We start from the raw sequence: 17,272 nt of genomic DNA on the forward strand, positions 1-17,272 counted from the left end.
TCGTAGGGCCCTTAGGCTAAAACTGTGAACCCCCTCAAGCAAATACTTCGTGGATAGTCCGACAGATGTTGGGTATTGCTGCGTTTCCTTCAAAAATGTAAAATATCCCACAGTGCCCCAGTGAGCTTGCTGCAGCACCCTGGAGCACCACAGCACAGTTTGGAAACGTTGCTCTGTGACAGAACATCTTTTGCGAGTCAGGTTATTGAACCTATCATAAAAATAAATGAAACTTGTGGTTATTACCTTAAGTTTTAATATCTCGAGGTATTAAAAACTCACTGAGCCAAATGGAGTGGATGAAGCAGCGCTCAAGGATATAAAATATATATTTAAACCCGCAGCTTTATGAACCTGTCTAGAACATGCCATTGTGTATAATAGTTTCTTTTTGAATAAATATGTGTAAGAATATGCTGGAGAACTTGAACGAACAGGAAATAATAGATTGTCATGGATTTTCAATAAAAACTTTATTTATGCAGCATTCCCCTTCATTGGCAATAACACCAGAACATAAAGACAATAGGCTGGATCAGACCAAGGGCTTTATATATACATTACACAAACTAATTACTGGAAATTTCCCAAACACATATATACAAGCACATCACTTTGGCATCCAGACTATTCTCCAACCCTATCCCTGGAACTGGAAAACAAGTATATTGTTAAATATTATTTTAAGTTTAAAATACGGTAAGTTGCAAGAATTTCATTCTTGCATTCCAGGGGACCACTGGTGAATACTACTGGATGCAGTCTCCAAAGCCTATCTAGTCCATCCTGCCCCCCCCGCCCCCCCCGCCCAGTAACCCTCCTCTCCTGTATTCTGCGGCCCTGAGATGCACAGCATATCAATGAATGTTATGATGAATGACTTAATTTTTGCACCAATGGTATAAAAATTGCGAAACAAACAAAAATGTATTAATATTTGTCACACTATATTACTTTGATATCTATTTTAAATTATCACTCTTTTGAAGTTTAATTTAAAATATCTGTACTGAAGCAATGAAATTAAGAGGCAATTCCTATCTTGGCTGGACTACCACTCTTGCTTTTTTGACGAGAGAAATGGCCTTAATGTATCCTTGCACATGAGACAAATTGCTTGCTGGCTCATAATAATTATTTCTTGAACTATATCAAGTGAGTTACCACTTTAGCCAGCCTCATAAGTTGCAGAGAAAGACAGAATTACATCTCTGATTTCCAAGTACATGTCTCCTTAATTTGTAGCTATAACATTATTTCACTGAAGTTCCTGAGTAAGGAATTCAACTAGCTTTTCGAAAATTTGAAGCAACGCTTTCATCTTTGTGCCAATTGCCAGCCTGAATGGTCCTTTTGGTTCCTCAGAACCAGAGTATTCCAGCAAAGAAAACTTAATTGGTTTTTTTTTTTTTCATAATCCTTATCCTTTATGCTTCTCAAGAAACTTTTATAATAATGTGCACAATAATGTGAATATGAAGATACTCACAAGTTTGGTGTCTTTCCTTGACCATAATCAGCTATGCAAATGATGATGGATCCCTGGGAAGTCTGAACTATCTAAAAACAATAAGAGAAATGTGTCTGATACGTATCAATTACATCTCTAATGAAAATTTTCATAGCAATGTTTCCTAAACTGAGCAATTCTCACCCTTCTCAGCAAATGGCTGTGCTGGCTTTGGAATTCTGGGACTTCAAGTTAATAGATCTGGTATCTGCCCAGGTTGGAAAACACTGTTGGATGGGAACCTGTCAGTTCTGGGACGAGAGCATTAGTTGCTGTTAGGGAAAAGATAGATATTGTGTATCTAATGTATTTTTCAATGCACCGTCTTGATTCTTCTGAATCATATGAGCCCAAATTTAAAGTATATTGTTAAATATTACTTTATATTTAAAGTATGGTGCAAATAATGGCAAGGAATGTTGAAAAGCAGGATGACAACTCAAGCGAGGTAAAGATGAAAAACACATTATTGTTTTTAGATAATAATGAATCTGAGATTGACATCATAGCTTGAAAAATCTAAACCCTCATTCCATACCCTTTGAGGGAAAAATGATTAAAAGTATTCAAAAACTAAGAGTTTTTTTTGAACGTCACATCTACTGCAATAATAGTTTATTTACTAAAATAACACCACCATTGTATACTTTTAGAATGACAACGGATTTAGAATTATAGCGTGGTTAATGAAAAAGTATTCTGTAATAAGATTCAGTGCCTGTCTCTTTTCTTTTGTGTTCATTTTGGTTTATTAGTAATCTGGCCATTACATATTCCGGTCCTTGAATTCTTTAAGTATGTTGCTATTGCTGAGTTTTAAAAAATGGTGCTGATTAAATGAATTGTAAACCAGGCATGCAATTGGTATCTTTTATCTGATATTTAATGGAAAGAAAATGTTAATTCAGGGTAATGAAAAAGACCTCCAAGTATTGTGGGTGAATAGACCATTAGGTTAATTAAAATGAGGATACGTATCACTGCTGTAGTGGAACTATCATTTTGAGGGAGACAGTTTCATTTAGTGGCTGAATAGTGAAATTCAGGATGCCTCCCTCCTGAGCTGGATTCATGACATACAAGACCAAGATAAGTGGCAAGGGCAATTCAAATTTCTATTCATTTACTTTTACCTGCCTACCATTACTTGTCAGTCTTGACTGCTTGTCACATAAAGGTGAAGATTTATTCAGCCTTATTTAAATCTATTAAATGCAAATTGTGTTACTTCACTGTCCATCACACAGGCAGTTTCAGAACAAAATGTGTTCGTTGTGACAAACCGCATACAAGAAATTCCTGAACCTATTTTAATTATACTTGCCGTTTCCATCTCTCTAGATGGAAGCTTAAAAAAAAAAAAAGACTACGGTCAAGACATTTGTGGAATAGAACATACTGAATATGGATCTAATGATTGCTTAGTTTTCTAAACCTACTTACATTTACTACATATGAAGAGGAAAAATATGTATTCTGTCATGCTTAAAATAATCATTTGTTTTGGTACTTGGCTAGAAACAACCAGATACAATTGTTGCATTTCAAAATAAGACAATATGCATTAGTAACCATTTACTTTCTTTGAAATGACAACTTGTGATCTTCCTTAGCAAGTATCTTCCCATTTATCCTTGCTTCTTAAAATAAAATATGTTTTGCATCAATGTATTTTGAACACTCCAACATTTAAAACTTTTTTCTTGGCTTGAAAATTCTACTTGTCAAATATTTGAAGGTGTTTTTTTTTTAAAAAAAACAAAACAAAAACAAAACAAATAAAATGATATTGCCCTTGCAGAATTTTAGATATATACGTTTCCGTCAACAGCACATAGCTAATCTCAAGAAAACAAAGCAGGTACAGACTGGGTTGATATTTAAATAGAAACTATTTTGGCATATCAAACCCTGATACAATGGTATTGTTTCCATGACAGTAACGTGTATATTCCCATAGCCTGACAGTAGGAATTTATTTCAGAGTTCTTCTCTAGGTGACCTCCCTATTTTATTTTTCTGCATGATACTCATGGCATTGGGTTTTTGGTTGGTTTGTTTTGCTATTTTTCACATTTTTTGTGTTTTTGTCTTTTAAAATATCTAAGATATATCTAAGACTTTTCTGCTGCTTATTGGATATTTTATGTGAATTTACTCTAGTCCATTTGGGTCTTCTATAATATTTTTTTGTTGTGTCTTGCCTGTCTTGCTTCGGATATGCTCCTACTCTCTCCATCCTCCATTCATTTTCACACACACACACACACACACACACACACACACACACACACACACACACACACACACAAACTCTTAGGCAGGTTGTCTTAAAAGAAAAGCTATATTTCTATATGCTTGAATATGGACTGCCATTTTCATCCTCATTAGGGACCTTACATTGCTGGTAACTGCACTTGTTCAAGCTAATTCAAGTACAGCTCCCAATAGTCAGCTCCTGAACTAAACATTGAGGGTGGGGGATAAAGGACTGATCATTATAGAGAGCACCTTTCTCTCTCCACTTACGAGTTGTCCACGTGTTCATATAAACACCTGAATGAGTCCAAAAGTGTGTGCTTAGTATGTAGTTAAGCTTGGGCTTGTGTTGCAGATTCAGAATTCAGTTGCCTTAACATTAATTAATAGGATGAAGGGACAGCTACAGAGAGAGTGTGGGGAAAACCATGAATCAAGTACAATCAGAGACAGTGCTACTAATAGAATTTCAAGGCTAAACTGTGTGAATTTATGGTTCATAAATATTTTTACAATATTTCTAAGAATTTTTCTTACCAAATCCTTCATCAGAAAAAAATAATCTGGCGCCTAAGTGAGTTACATACATTTACTTTATTTAATACCATTTTTAGAAAATTGCAATTAATCTTAAATGTATATATCTAATCAACCCTCCCTCCCTCCCTCCCTCCCTCCCTCCGTGGCTTGTCACAAGCTAAATGAAATTTTAACAACTGTAAGCTACAGCAAGTCTGCAGTTATGAAAACAGGGCAAGAATAATCATATACTGAGTTATAGAAGAAAAAAAAAGACTTTGCAATGATTTTTTTTTTTTAGAAATTAAAGCTCTAAGAAAATTTGTGTTTACAGCTACTTTAAAATAAAAAACCCCAAAGAATAATTTTATTAGGATTAAATAGAGTTATAAAATGGCAAGCGTTGTAAGTGTTTTTCAGGTTGGAAGGAAAAGCAATGGGTATAGTCCAGAATGTTAATTCGTAAATTGTTCTGCAGCATGTTAAAGAGTGGCACGGAAATATAATAATGGAATGCAATTTTTGTTCATAATAAGATTTCTCCTGTAGGTTGTTCTGTGGGTGGATCTGGTATTGCAAGTTTATATTGGGTCTGTGAAGTAATAATTATGTTCCAAATCTATTAATGCAGGACAAGGAGGAACTTTTTGCTGACTTACTTAGGCTCAAATATCAAATCCACTAGGAATTAAACCTTTATTTTGAAATACTCAGTCATCATTAAATTGTAAATGTAATAATCTTGCATAGAATATTATTAGTAATTCTGTCTCAGTACTTATGTTTCTGTTCTGATTTGCATTTGTAGAATGTTCAAATGCATTGATTTTCTTTTCTTTGTTAATAGAAGAGTCAGCTCCACATCAGGAGATTAAGGGACTTGGGAGGGAATGACAAACTGACACCATGCTCACAATGGGAGGCAGTTGGATTTGGGATCCAGACTGCTGAAAATTCTCTCTGTATTAAAGAGAGATTTTGAGATTACACTCATGCACTCCAGACAGCTGATATTTTTTGTGAATTGACAGAGAAACCAAAGCTTGAATACTTCTTAACTTTGTACTAAAGCTGCTTATTCAATCATCCGATTTATCTTCATAATAAAAGGTTCTGGTTTTCCTTTAAGAAAACCCAAGCCAATTCTTTAAAGGGGAATACTATTACTTTTATTAATATGTTGGAAGTTGAGCAACAATATCTAGAAATGCACAGCCTTAAAATATAGCTTTTTTAAATAGTGGTTAATTTTCAGTATTTCTCAAGAACAAAAAGATATTAAAAGGTTGAAATCAAATTCAAAAAATGGATCAGCATTGAAATGTCAACTATCTAGTTGTAGCAGCACACCAGCATTCAAAACTGTGGTCTAATATTGATTTCCCTGGTTGCATAATATTTGCATTGTGACATTTGGCTTCAACATTAACAAAGTAGTTGTTTCTTGATCAATCATTTTTTGGTATTACATGCCAAACAATCACTCAGTGTGACCTATTTCAAATTGCATATTAACTGTTGGGCAAAAGTACTGTATGGGTTTTTTTAATTTATTTTAAGCCTGGAGCATGAATTGTGAAGAAGATGTAATTTGTAAACACAGATAGAAAATTGTATATTTTTAAATCAAGCATTACATGCAGGCAAATTAGTTTCAACAGTGCAATCACATATATAAATTATGCATGTGTCTGTGCACATGTGCTCTCTCTCTCACACATTCATACACAGACATAGACTTGATTAACACATTCCTATCACAAATTCTGCATTACTTTCTAGGTTTTCTGTACAATTAAATTTATCTGTGTTTTTTTCTTTTTTCTTTAATGCTTTCTGATTGGGAGATATTACCATCCTTCCCAGAAATTCAGAGGGGCTTGCATTTTTCCAGCCCTAACATTTTATTGTAATAGCAAACTTTATAGAAAAAAGCAACTGGTCCAAAGTTATCCCAGAGGCTAAACTGTTCTTGACAAGCAGGAAAAGAAATCATAAAGGTTGTGAGAAGATAGATAAATAGTAAGACTGCAGGCATAGATGGTGAAACCAGAGAAATGTTAAATATATTTCTGGGGTGGTTGTAAGACTTGTTAAATATATATATATATATATATATATATATATATATATATATATATATATATATATATATATATATATATATATATATAAAAATATATAGAAATATATAGAAATATATATATATATATATATAGAAATATATAGAAATATATATAGAAATATATATTTGAAGACTATATACCAGTATATGCCTAATGATAGAAAAAATGCCATTATTCTTTTATACAAAAGAAAAGGTAGCAAGGGAATGCAAAAACTACCAAAGGCTTAGTTAAATATCCCTGGGGAAATATTTGGCAACATTTTGATTGAAAGGGCACGAGAAGTGAAAATAATAAGAAAAAAAAAATTAGGTACAATGTGGGGTTTTGCCAGGCAGGGAATGTGCAAACCAGATATTTGTTCTCCAGCAGGTCACTGAAAAATATATGCATGTGAGAAAGAAAGCTTATCACATATTGTTGACTTAAGGAAACTATGTGATAAAGTCAACTATGGAATTTTTTTGAAAGAGCTGAAAGCTGAAGAGTGGTGTATGCTGAAGTAACCCTTGTGTGAGAGAGTAGAATGCTTAGCACATCCTTGGATATGAGTTGGCTCCAGCGTAGAGTCTTGCAATTGTGATTTACCTCAACTCCGATCACCCCAAGCCACTTGTGCCGGCTAAGGTGCTGAACATTACAAACCAGCATGATTTGTAGGTGGGTGTGAGTTTGGCAAAGTCTTCTTTGCTCCAGTTTGAATGAAGCAGAATAAAATATGCGACATGAAACATCTAAAAGGATCTGTGGGTAAATTTCTGACACCATTCTCATTCTCATGCCAGAAATAAAAATGACTTCAACAACAACAAGAACAACAGAATCTGGAAGAACAACTAGAAGAGGAAATGCTTTAAAATCTTCTTCCCCCACCCCAACCCTGTGCTTTATATTTTTTGGAATGGGGGAAATCCACAATTTCCTAGTGTACAAAGTTAGCACCCTCCCCTCTCCTGGAAGAAGGAAATATTTTGGGAAATATTAAAAAGCCAAAATATTATATTTTCCTAAAGGAGAAACATGTTTTTAAAGACAGAAAGCAGCCCCGAAGTCTTTCTTAATAGCCCCAACAAGACTGGGCCAGCCTATCTACATGACAAAAGACCTTCAGCTCCAGGGTGATGGGATCAAGACATGACCCTCCAGGACATAATAGGATTATTTAGGAGCAGAGCTCACTACATTGCACAATCTCCTAAGGACATTGCATCACCCAGAAAACTTCAACCAAACTTGACTCAGACAAACATGACCCACATGATACCATGGGAGTCTGACAACAGCCAATAGAATACATGTTCTTGCACAGGAACAGGAAGCTCAAGTGCAAAGCCCAAGAGAAGGTATATATACTCCTCACTCTCAATTCCATGTGATCAGCTGCCCAGGACCATCCATGTAGTTCTGCTTCATCATTAAACTATCTTTTTAATCAGCCTCCATGTTTCCAGTGTCTTTCTCCCGGCTTGGAACTGAACCAGATGGATATTTCTCTCAACACTAGCATCATGCATTTCTTATCTCCCGAGTGAAGGAAGATTTGAAATAACTGAATGCAAATAATTCAACTGCATTTTTATGTATTATTTTTCTTTGCACTTAACAAAAAAAAGAAATTATCACACTGAAACATGATAGCTCATTATCATAATTGCTGGTTAACAGGATTTGGTGCTGATGTAGTCTCTCTTGTGATTTGTGAATCTCTGACTTTTTAACAGACATGGTGTATATTTTATATTGACATGATCAGTGTGAAATGCAGAGATATTGTTCCAGGACACTGCATTTTTGTTCTTTTTTGGAACTAAATGCATAATAAAATGTTGTCAGTTATCAAAGAAAATGGTTAATGGTCAAGCTTATCCTTTGCTTGTCTTGTTATTAATTGGATGATCCCGATCAACACTGAAAAGCACAACATACTTTTACTGAAAACCAGTCAACCAGATGCATTTCTTATATCTGTCTTTACTAATGTGACTGGTAAGGATTTGAACTAGTACGTAGTCCAAAACTAATTTATTAAGCATCAGTCTGGTCCATCATAAATTACTGAGTACTAACAATGCATATTGTTTGCATCAATGGTAAACAAAGATGCTTATATGGGATGTAATGGACAAATTATTTATTTCAGTCCCAGGCCGACTTTCACGAGGGAGTTACGGTAACAATGACAGAAAAGCGATAATGTCTGTTGTTTCTTGAGGACAAGATCAGCAGGACAAGAGAGTGAAGATAAAAGGCATAGTGAAAAGCTGATACTCTGTATCAGGTTGATGAGTTAGGAAATAAGATCTCTGTCTCACGGATAACACTGTACACGTTTGTTCTGTGTGTGTGCGTGCACGCACACGTTATTGCTCCTCTGTGACTTTTTGTGTTTGTTCATTTTTAGCTAACAGCACGATCCCTGCCTATGGTACAAACTGACGAGAGACTTCAACCCCTGCTCAATCACCTCAGGTAATGAAAACACAGTAGAACCTCAATTTAGTGGACCTTTTGGGGCTCATTGCTTCTGAAGGCCCACAGTCTAACTCATTTGTACAAATCAGGTCTGGTTTGAGTAGCTGAGGGAATTTTATTTTTATTCTTTTGGATTTAAAAAATGTGAATTCATTTTTGTAGAGTCTAGGCGTTGCGCCTGATGGATCGATCGGTCCTGTGTTCTGGCCCAAAGGCAGAATGGGATTGTTTTATTTCTTCCCATAACTGGGCCCATCCGCTCTGCCTGCAGAATAATCTAATCCTGGGGACACGGTGCGTGAGGAGCTCATATACAGAAGAGCACTCTACTGTTCTTTAGACTATGCAAACCATGGAATTTACAGGGGAAGGCAATAAAAGTGTTTTAAATAAAAAAAGAATAAATCAGATATTAATAAGCTTTTATTTACGAATGGTTAAGTTGGCAATGGATTCATTGCAACTTCATCTTCAAAGATACTATTTCAATGCTTGTATCCGTAACGAGGAAGTAATTTGAGTGTTTTTACATAATGAACGTGCCATGGCGGATAATTAGCAATATTGTTGACATACAACATCTGTTTCCAGTCAACACTTCAGACATCTCCCTTAGGTAATCGTTGGCTCACATTTGCAAAATTATATTTTGCCCTTGAAAAAGGGGGTTTATGTTCCCCTTTACTCAAAACCTTTTGAAAAACGTAATAATGGAACTATAGCTGCATATTATTTATCTTTGTGTTTTAGTTCCACACAGTGTTAAGTAATGTAATCAATTTAAAAATTCAAGAAAAGATTATTATTTTATGGCTCCCTTAATTAGAAACATCTGAGAGGTTATACCTGAATTTTACAAAAGAAGTATTCAACAATTGTTTTCATATGATTCATTAATTCAAATAATCTGCTTCTACTTGAACTCTAATCTTCTAACTGTAGAAATATTTCTAAACAAATTATTCAGAATTTAATCTGAATAATCAGAAATGTTTTATATAAAGAAAAATTCTTAAGTTCTCCAAGGTGAAATAATTATTTTAAAGTCATATTTATTTCTTGAACACTAGTTTTGAAATATTTTTAAAATGTATGTAAACAAAAACACTTGGTCTTTTGTTCTCATGGTAACAATAAAAATGCCCTTTTTAATTCAACAAATAACATTTATTTCTTTTCTTCTTTTTCCACATCATAGCCATGCATATGTTGGTCCAGATTATAATACTGAAAAAGCAACAGGCAAAATTTCATTGGAACAAATTGATGCTGTAAGTATATTGCCTCCAATTCACTATAGTTAAACTGAATAATTTTGCGAATCCATCACAGTGTATTCATGGTATCTCAAACATACTGATGGCAACATTCATATAGAGATTACAGTGATCTATATACAAAGAATTGAAGAATAAAACATAACTCATAGAACAATGTATGCTTAAATAAATGTAAGTAGGTTTAAAATACATGAAACAAGAAGAGAATATGAGTAACACTCAGGAGCATAAGTAAAGCATAAGTAAAGCCCATGCCCGTTTGTGAGGGGTTCAGGCATTGAACCCTAATCCCTGGCAACAGCTAATAAGAGAAAACCAGAATATCATCACTGGGGCACCTTTCCTCAGTTGATGCTGTATAGTAATAGACCAGCAAAGTTATCCACTTACCTCTTCAATCACCCAAGCATCCCTTCCACTCCCTTGTTCAATTTCCTGCAGTTTAAGTTCCTGCAATTTCCACAGTAGTCAGAGGACCTGGCCCGACTTGGCTGCCTGAAAAAAAAAAATTATCTCTTGGACTTACTATATCTGGTTTCAAAACTATTACTTCATATTTCTTATCAGCCAATATTTGTTATTGTCTTGTTTTGCTGGAAAGAGGAAGGAGTGTGCGTGTATATATTGTAGCATGCATTTCTATGGGACAAATTGGTTAGTATTTGCAGGTGATGGGGTGTTATTTTACAAGAAATTAATTTTAATTAATGGTTACTAGTTCAGTTAAGAAAACTGGTTTGGCTGACAGTGATATCAAAGTTGACAAAGTAGGAAAGCCAGACAGAAATGCACAGAAATGTTTATCTGTGTTGATCTTTTTTTTCCTATGAGTGCTTCCTATATTAGTGGTAGGCAATCAAATTTAGCCTTGTCTTCCTTTTAAGTAAATATGGTAAACAGCTTTAAATGAACAGAAAAATAGTCCCAGATAACTGACATCTGTGACATTAATTTAGAATATATTAGAGGGAGGGATAGTAAAGATGCTATCAAAATAGAATGAGACTCTAGATTAATTACTTATATTGATTTATGCTTTTTACTGTCATTAATACAATTTTAATATCTTTTAACATCTGTTTTCCATTTATTCTTGTGTTTGCCCCCAAAAAATTAGAACTAGATGTTGACAGTATATTGAAATAGTGAAATAAAGTTTTTCCTTTGTCTCCGTAGTCTACTGTATGCAAATATTCTCTTCTCTAACTCTTCACCTTTCTGATTGGTGATCAAAACACAGCCTTTAAATTAATGTAGTCAGCAGATCATTAATCCAAGTTTTCTTGTTACAGCTTTCGGTTAAATCATTTCCTCTCTGCATGCGCCAGCTCCACAAAGCTCTGCGTGATAACCATCATCTCCGTCATGGAGGCCGTATGCAATATGGCTTATTTCTCAAGGGCATTGGCTTAACACTAGAGCAAGCTCTGCAGTTCTGGAAATCTGAATTCATCAGAGGAAAAGTAGATGCAGACAAGGTAAATGGGTTGGTGAGAACAATGCTCAGTTCTTAAGAGTTCTCTTCGGAACACTTCTAGAGTCCACAAGCAATGTCCGTGCACACTAAAACATCTGTTTAGTTTACATAAACACTAAAGTCAAAAGCAGCAGTTGCTTTCTCATCCTCTCTGCACGGTTGGATCTCATCTGGATTCTTTTCTCATTATAAGTTTGTATGGTTAGTTTACTTTATGTTTACAAAGATTACAAAAAGAAAATAGGAATTATTTATCATGTTGAAAAGCAATGATGTAGTGATGCCTATATTTATTTTATTTATTTACTAATGCTTCTCTACTGCTTGATATCCAGAGACTCTTAAGTGGCTTACAGAATGCTACAGTAAGTATTAAAATAAAATAAAAAATCTAAAACATGGACTTCCCACAAACCATAACAGGGCCAGTTGCAGGGCCAAATGTCTATATCCTCAAATGGCTTCTTAAGCTGCTGAGTCTTTAGAATACAGAATAACAGAGTTGGAAGGGACCTTAGTCCAACCCTATGCACATGTAGGAGGTCCTATATCCGTGATGGCGAACCTATGGCATACGTGCCCAAAGCGGCACACAAAGCCATGCTGCCCTGCACACGCGGCCTTGCCTGTTTGTCTTCCGGGTTTCTGGTGTATATGCGTGTGTGACGATCAGCTGTCCTTCATGTGCCCGGCAGTGCCAAAAACCGCTGTGTGCATGCGTGTCGGTCAGCTGATTGTAGGGGGCGCATGTGCACCTGAATCCAGAAGTTTTCTAGAGTGTGATCCCTTTGCATGCGTGGCAGTGCCGAAAACTGGCCGGTGCATGCACACCGGCCAGCTGAGCGTCGGGCATGCATGTGTGCTAGAACCTGGAAGTTCGGCTTTTCTGGAGCGCAGCCCCGACAAGCATGCGTGCGCGTGCATGCTGTTTCCATGCAACCTTTTTGGCACATGGTGCCGAAAAGATTCGCCATCACTGTCCTATACCATTATGGGCAAATGACTATCCAATATCTTCTTAAAAATCTCCAGTGATGGAGCATCCACAACTTTTGAAGGCAAGCTGCTCCACTGGTTAATTGTTCTTACTGTCAAGAAAATTCTCCTTAGTTCTAGGTTGGTTCTCTCCTTGATTAGTTTCCGTCAATTACTTCTTGTCCTGCCCTCAGGTGCTTTGGAAAATAGGTTGACCCCCTCTTTGTGGGGGTCAACCTTTCAGGTCCCTTTAAAAGCCATAAGCCACAAATAAGGTGGAGGATGACTGGATATCAAGGAGTCATCTGTTTCAAAAACAATCATTGCCAAGAAGGTTCTTTTGCTGGCATCTGTGTAGGTCAGGGGTGTCAAACTTGCGTTGTCATGGCATCATCACTTGACATACCACAACTTTTTCCCCCTTCGCTAAACTGGACATGGGCATGGCCAGCATGTGACGCATCTGGCCTGCTGGCCATGAGTTTCATACCCCTGGTGTAGGTGATAGTCCCCCAGAGAAGGACTCTTCAACAAGCAATAGCAATAGCACTTAGACTTATATACCGCTTCGTAGTGCTTTTACAGCCCATTCTAAGCGGTTTACAGAATCAGCATATTGCCCCCAACAATCTGGGTCCTCATTTTATCCACCTCGGAAGGATGGAAGGTTGAGTCAACATTGAGCCGGTGATATTCAATCCACTGAAGTAGCCTGCAGTACTGCATTCTAACCTTTGTGCCACCTTGGCTTTCTGACCCCCCTCCCTTTCTCCCTCTTATTTGCAGAGTTTATAGGCCACAGTAATGAATTGATTCTTACATACAAATTCCCCAAGTCTGTAATTTGGGTTAAAATAAATATATCTTGAAGTAAAACTGAGATTATTCATTATAAAACAACAATATACATCTGGACTCAAACATTCTGGTAACACAATTAGAAATAATTATTCTTCCTAAAAATTGGAAATGCTACAACAAAGAAATAACATTTTATCCTATTTGATGGTTTTTCAAAACAGTTTTTAAGAAACCTTAGATTAGGGGTGTCAAAGTCGATTTCATTGAGGGTCGCATCAGGGTTGTGTTTGACCTTGGGGGGCTGGGGTGGAGGCGCCAGGGTGGGTGTGGCCAGCTCGACCTCACTCCTGTCGGGGGCGCCTATGGTGGTCGAGTGCTCTGCCAACAAAAATGGGCGCCCGAGCTCCATTTTCACTGGCAGAGGGTTGCAGGAGCTAAGGAGGCATTTTCGCTGGCAGAAGCACTGCGGGCCACTCCTTTGCTATTTTCAGGGCGGCTCCGTGAGGCAGATCTAAGTACCCCACGGGCCTGATCCGGCCCTGGGGCCTTGAGTTTGACACCCCAGCCTTAGATGTACTGCAGAGTGGATGGAGAATCTGTCCTGGTAAAGTTGTCCACTCTGCTGGAAGATAAATATGATTGGATTTGATTGTTATCATCACACATTGTCTTCGGTTCTCTACTTTACAGGAGATAAAAATTGTTTGCCAGCAGTGTTTGAAGCTTAGCAGTTTCAGGCTTCTCTAGTAATCTACGATTTCAAGTGGTTCAGTGGTTAAAAGATTTGAAATTTTAAAAAACCAAGTCTTTGAGGTAACATTTCACAAGTAAACTCAAATAATCTCCAGTCTTAGAAGTTCTAATGAGTATAAAATGCTGAACATCTTATAATGAATAGCTAGACCTTTTTCAAAAGCAGTGCCCTAGCTGCTGCTTTACTACCCAAATAAGTTCAGTTGTAATGACATACAGAGCTCTTTTTAACTTAAGTCATGACTGTCTAGCAAAGTACTTGCTCCCTGATGTTTCTGATTGTCATTTAAAATCTAGTGGAAATGTCTTCCTTAGGGTGCCACATCTGTCAGAAATTTCATACATGGCAAACCAAGAGAGAACATTCTCAATTCAAGTATTCTTTTAGTTCCTCAGTTAGCATGAAGAATTTGCAAACTTTCAGCTCCAGATTAATTTAAATTTTCTTGAAGTTATACCACACCTTTCTATTGGTATAATACAAATATAGGATTTTTTTAAAAAAAAATACAAAACAAAAAACATACCTGTAAAGCCAATATCCATAAAATAATGAACAATTAAAATCAGAGTAGGCAATCAGATAATTCTAGGAAATGGTATAATTGCTTTATGTTGTGGACTATTCACATTGCCTTATTTTGCCCTTTAATGTGAAGCAATGTACAACCCTAATCAAAATGTTTTGTTTGTTCAGCTGTTAGTAGCCATCAATTAAATATATACTTAATACTGCTCGATACATGGCCCAGCACCTATTTCAGGCATTACCATTATTCTGAAATAAATATTTCACACAAGGCATATTGTCTTCCAGATACATTCTTCAAAAAAGAGTTCCTGAGTGCCTTAAGGTTCACATACTGTAATTCGTGAATCGTATTATCTTCCCTCTATTTAAAAGAATTCTTTATCCAGTGTAGGTTATAAACATTAAGTAAACAATTAAAAATTGAGATTACTGTACAAAGTAATACAGGTAATCCTCAATTTACAACCAAATTTAGCCCCAAATTTCTGTTGCTAAGCCCCAGCCCTTGCCCTCCCCTCCTCGTCACTCCTTGCCTGGTCTGAGAAGGTAAGGGCGACGGTGGGGGATGGAGAAGCGGCCAGGGCAGAGGGACAGAGAGATACAGAGAAGGGGGGGGGGAGAGAGAGAGAGAGAGATGTCAAAAGGATTTTGTGGTTCCCAGTGTTTTTTAACAACTGGTTCTCTGCCTTAATGACCGGCTGGGTAGGTGTGGCTGGGGGTGGGGTCATGTGACTGGTGGAAGTGAGTGACATCGAGTTGGCCACACCCACCCAGGTTTTGTGCCTCCCTGTGTTTTGTTTTCTGTGGGAAACGGATCCAAATGGCTCTTTGAGTATTTAAGGTTGCAGACCCCTGGTCTAGTTTCTGCAAATTTCTCTTCAAATTTCTGCTTCCAGTAACACAGTAATTAACAGGAAGGGCTGTCGTGCTTTTGAAAGAACTACATTTTATCTGTTAACTGAACTATGAGCCAAACTGCTATTTGAAAAACATTATTTTGAATATTCTTCCAGTCCTCTTGCCAGAGATTAATGCATGTCATTTTTTCCCGTATTAGTGCTGTTTATAAATGCATGTATACATGTTCTTGAAGAAAGCTGACCCTGTGGACCTTAAAAGACTTCTGGTTTAGCTAAAGAGTAAAATACATTAATAAGAATGTCTTTTGGGCTATGCTTTATTGGGGTTTGCCTTTCAGTTAGTCTTGACTTCTGAAGACTGCCTGAATGAGTCCCTGCAGTTTTCTTGGCAAGGTTTTTTCAGAAGTGTTTTGCCCTTGCCTCTTTCCTAGGGCTAAGAGAGAGTGACTGGCCCAAGGTTATCCAACTGGCTTTGTCCTCAAGGCAGGACTAGAACTCACGGTCTCCCAATCTCTAGACTGGTACCTTAATTACTATACCCTATATACTAACTCTCGGTGGTGCATTTAGATAGGGTTATTATAGAAAATCTATTATAGATTTATATTATATTATATTTTATTATAGAAACTTGTGTTATCCAGGTTTCCAGCCTGATGCCTTAACTACTACACCAACCTGGCTGTCAAAGGACTATAATTATGTGGATTTAAAAGAGTGATGTATTTTTAATTAAGCCCAGTAGCTAATGTAGATGCATGTTAAATTACACCAGGTTTCCCTCCCCCCCCAAAAAACATTTTCTTTCTTTTTTTTGTAAGTAATTGACATGGTTACTTAACCTCATGGTTAAATAAACTACGAGAAAACTGCCAGATGATATTTAATACAGTTCTATTAAAATATCTAGTCAGTTTTCATTGTAAAGAAAGCTACCTGTTATAGAAATAATGTTTAACTCTTGACATTCTGAAAAAGAAGTGCTGAAAAAGAGCACTTTTTTTTCAGAGGGCATTCAGTTATTGATCCAGTGATGGTTACGTGTCCATTAGAGTTGTTTTTTTGTTATTTAAATAGGAGGTCAGACTTATACTTTAGGACCGCTTTTATTTTATGTTGCTAGAGTCTATATTGGGGTCCTCAAACTTTTTGAAAAGGGGGCCACTTCATGGTCCCTCAGACTGTTGAGGGGCCAGAGTGGCTGGGTGGGTGTGGCTATGTGGTCATGTGAGTGGGTAGGCGTGGCTAAGTAGGTGTGGCCAATTTAGCAGTCTGTTTTGCCAATTTAGCAGTCCATTAAATAATACACACAAATTAAACTTTAATTTGTCTTGATTCTGGGGGTGTTTTATTTGCTTTTGTTTGACTTTTCTTTTTACTAGATCATTTTTTAAATTGTTTACGAGTCTAGTAGTCCACTTCAGAAAACTCAGTTTTGCAGCAATTCTTCTCAGCCCCAAGGAGGTTACAAACAACATCTCTCTGTATCTTTCTCTCTCTCCTCCCTCCCTCCCTTTCTCTCTTTCTCTCTCCTCTCTCCCTCCCTCTTTCTCTCTCTCTCTTCTCCCTCTTTTTCTCTCTTTCCTCTCTCCCTCCTTCTCTTTCTCTCTCCCTCTCTCCCCCTCCCTCCCTTCCTCCCTCTTTCTCCTTTCTCTCTCTTCTCTCCCTTCCTCTCCCTCCTTCCCTCCCTCCCCCCTCTCTCTCATCT

At 36.8% G+C, this 17,272-nt stretch overlaps 1 protein-coding gene and 1 long non-coding RNA gene across 3 annotated transcripts in view; one reads left to right on the forward strand and one right to left on the reverse strand.

Annotated features, from left to right (window-relative positions):
* Window positions 1–10,646, reverse strand: part of LOC117676885 (uncharacterized) — a 42,260-nt gene extending 31,614 nt beyond the window's left edge. For both annotated transcript variants that reach the window (XR_015731353.1, XR_015731354.1), the window contains exons 1-2: window positions 10,557–10,646; window positions 1,490–1,560 (exon numbers count right to left, since the gene is read on the reverse strand). This is a non-coding gene — a long non-coding RNA (uncharacterized LOC117676885). The remainder of the gene's footprint in view (window positions 1–1,489; window positions 1,561–10,556) is intronic.
* The window catches only part of PRIM2 (DNA primase subunit 2), an 82,338-nt gene that overhangs the window by 45,531 nt on the left and 19,535 nt on the right, over window positions 1–17,272 (forward strand). Inside the window, exons 8-10 of the mRNA XM_034436689.3 lie at window positions 8,816–8,883; window positions 10,085–10,157; window positions 11,459–11,644. Of these exons, the coding sequence (XP_034292580.2) occupies window positions 8,816–8,883; window positions 10,085–10,157; window positions 11,459–11,644 (327 nt within the window). The remainder of the gene's footprint in view (window positions 1–8,815; window positions 8,884–10,084; window positions 10,158–11,458; window positions 11,645–17,272) is intronic.

Source organism: Pantherophis guttatus, chromosome 1 (genome assembly GCF_059756535.1).
Source record: "Pantherophis guttatus breed Tessera chromosome 1, ASM5975653v1, whole genome shotgun sequence".
NCBI lineage: Eukaryota > Metazoa > Chordata > Lepidosauria > Squamata > Colubridae > Pantherophis > Pantherophis guttatus.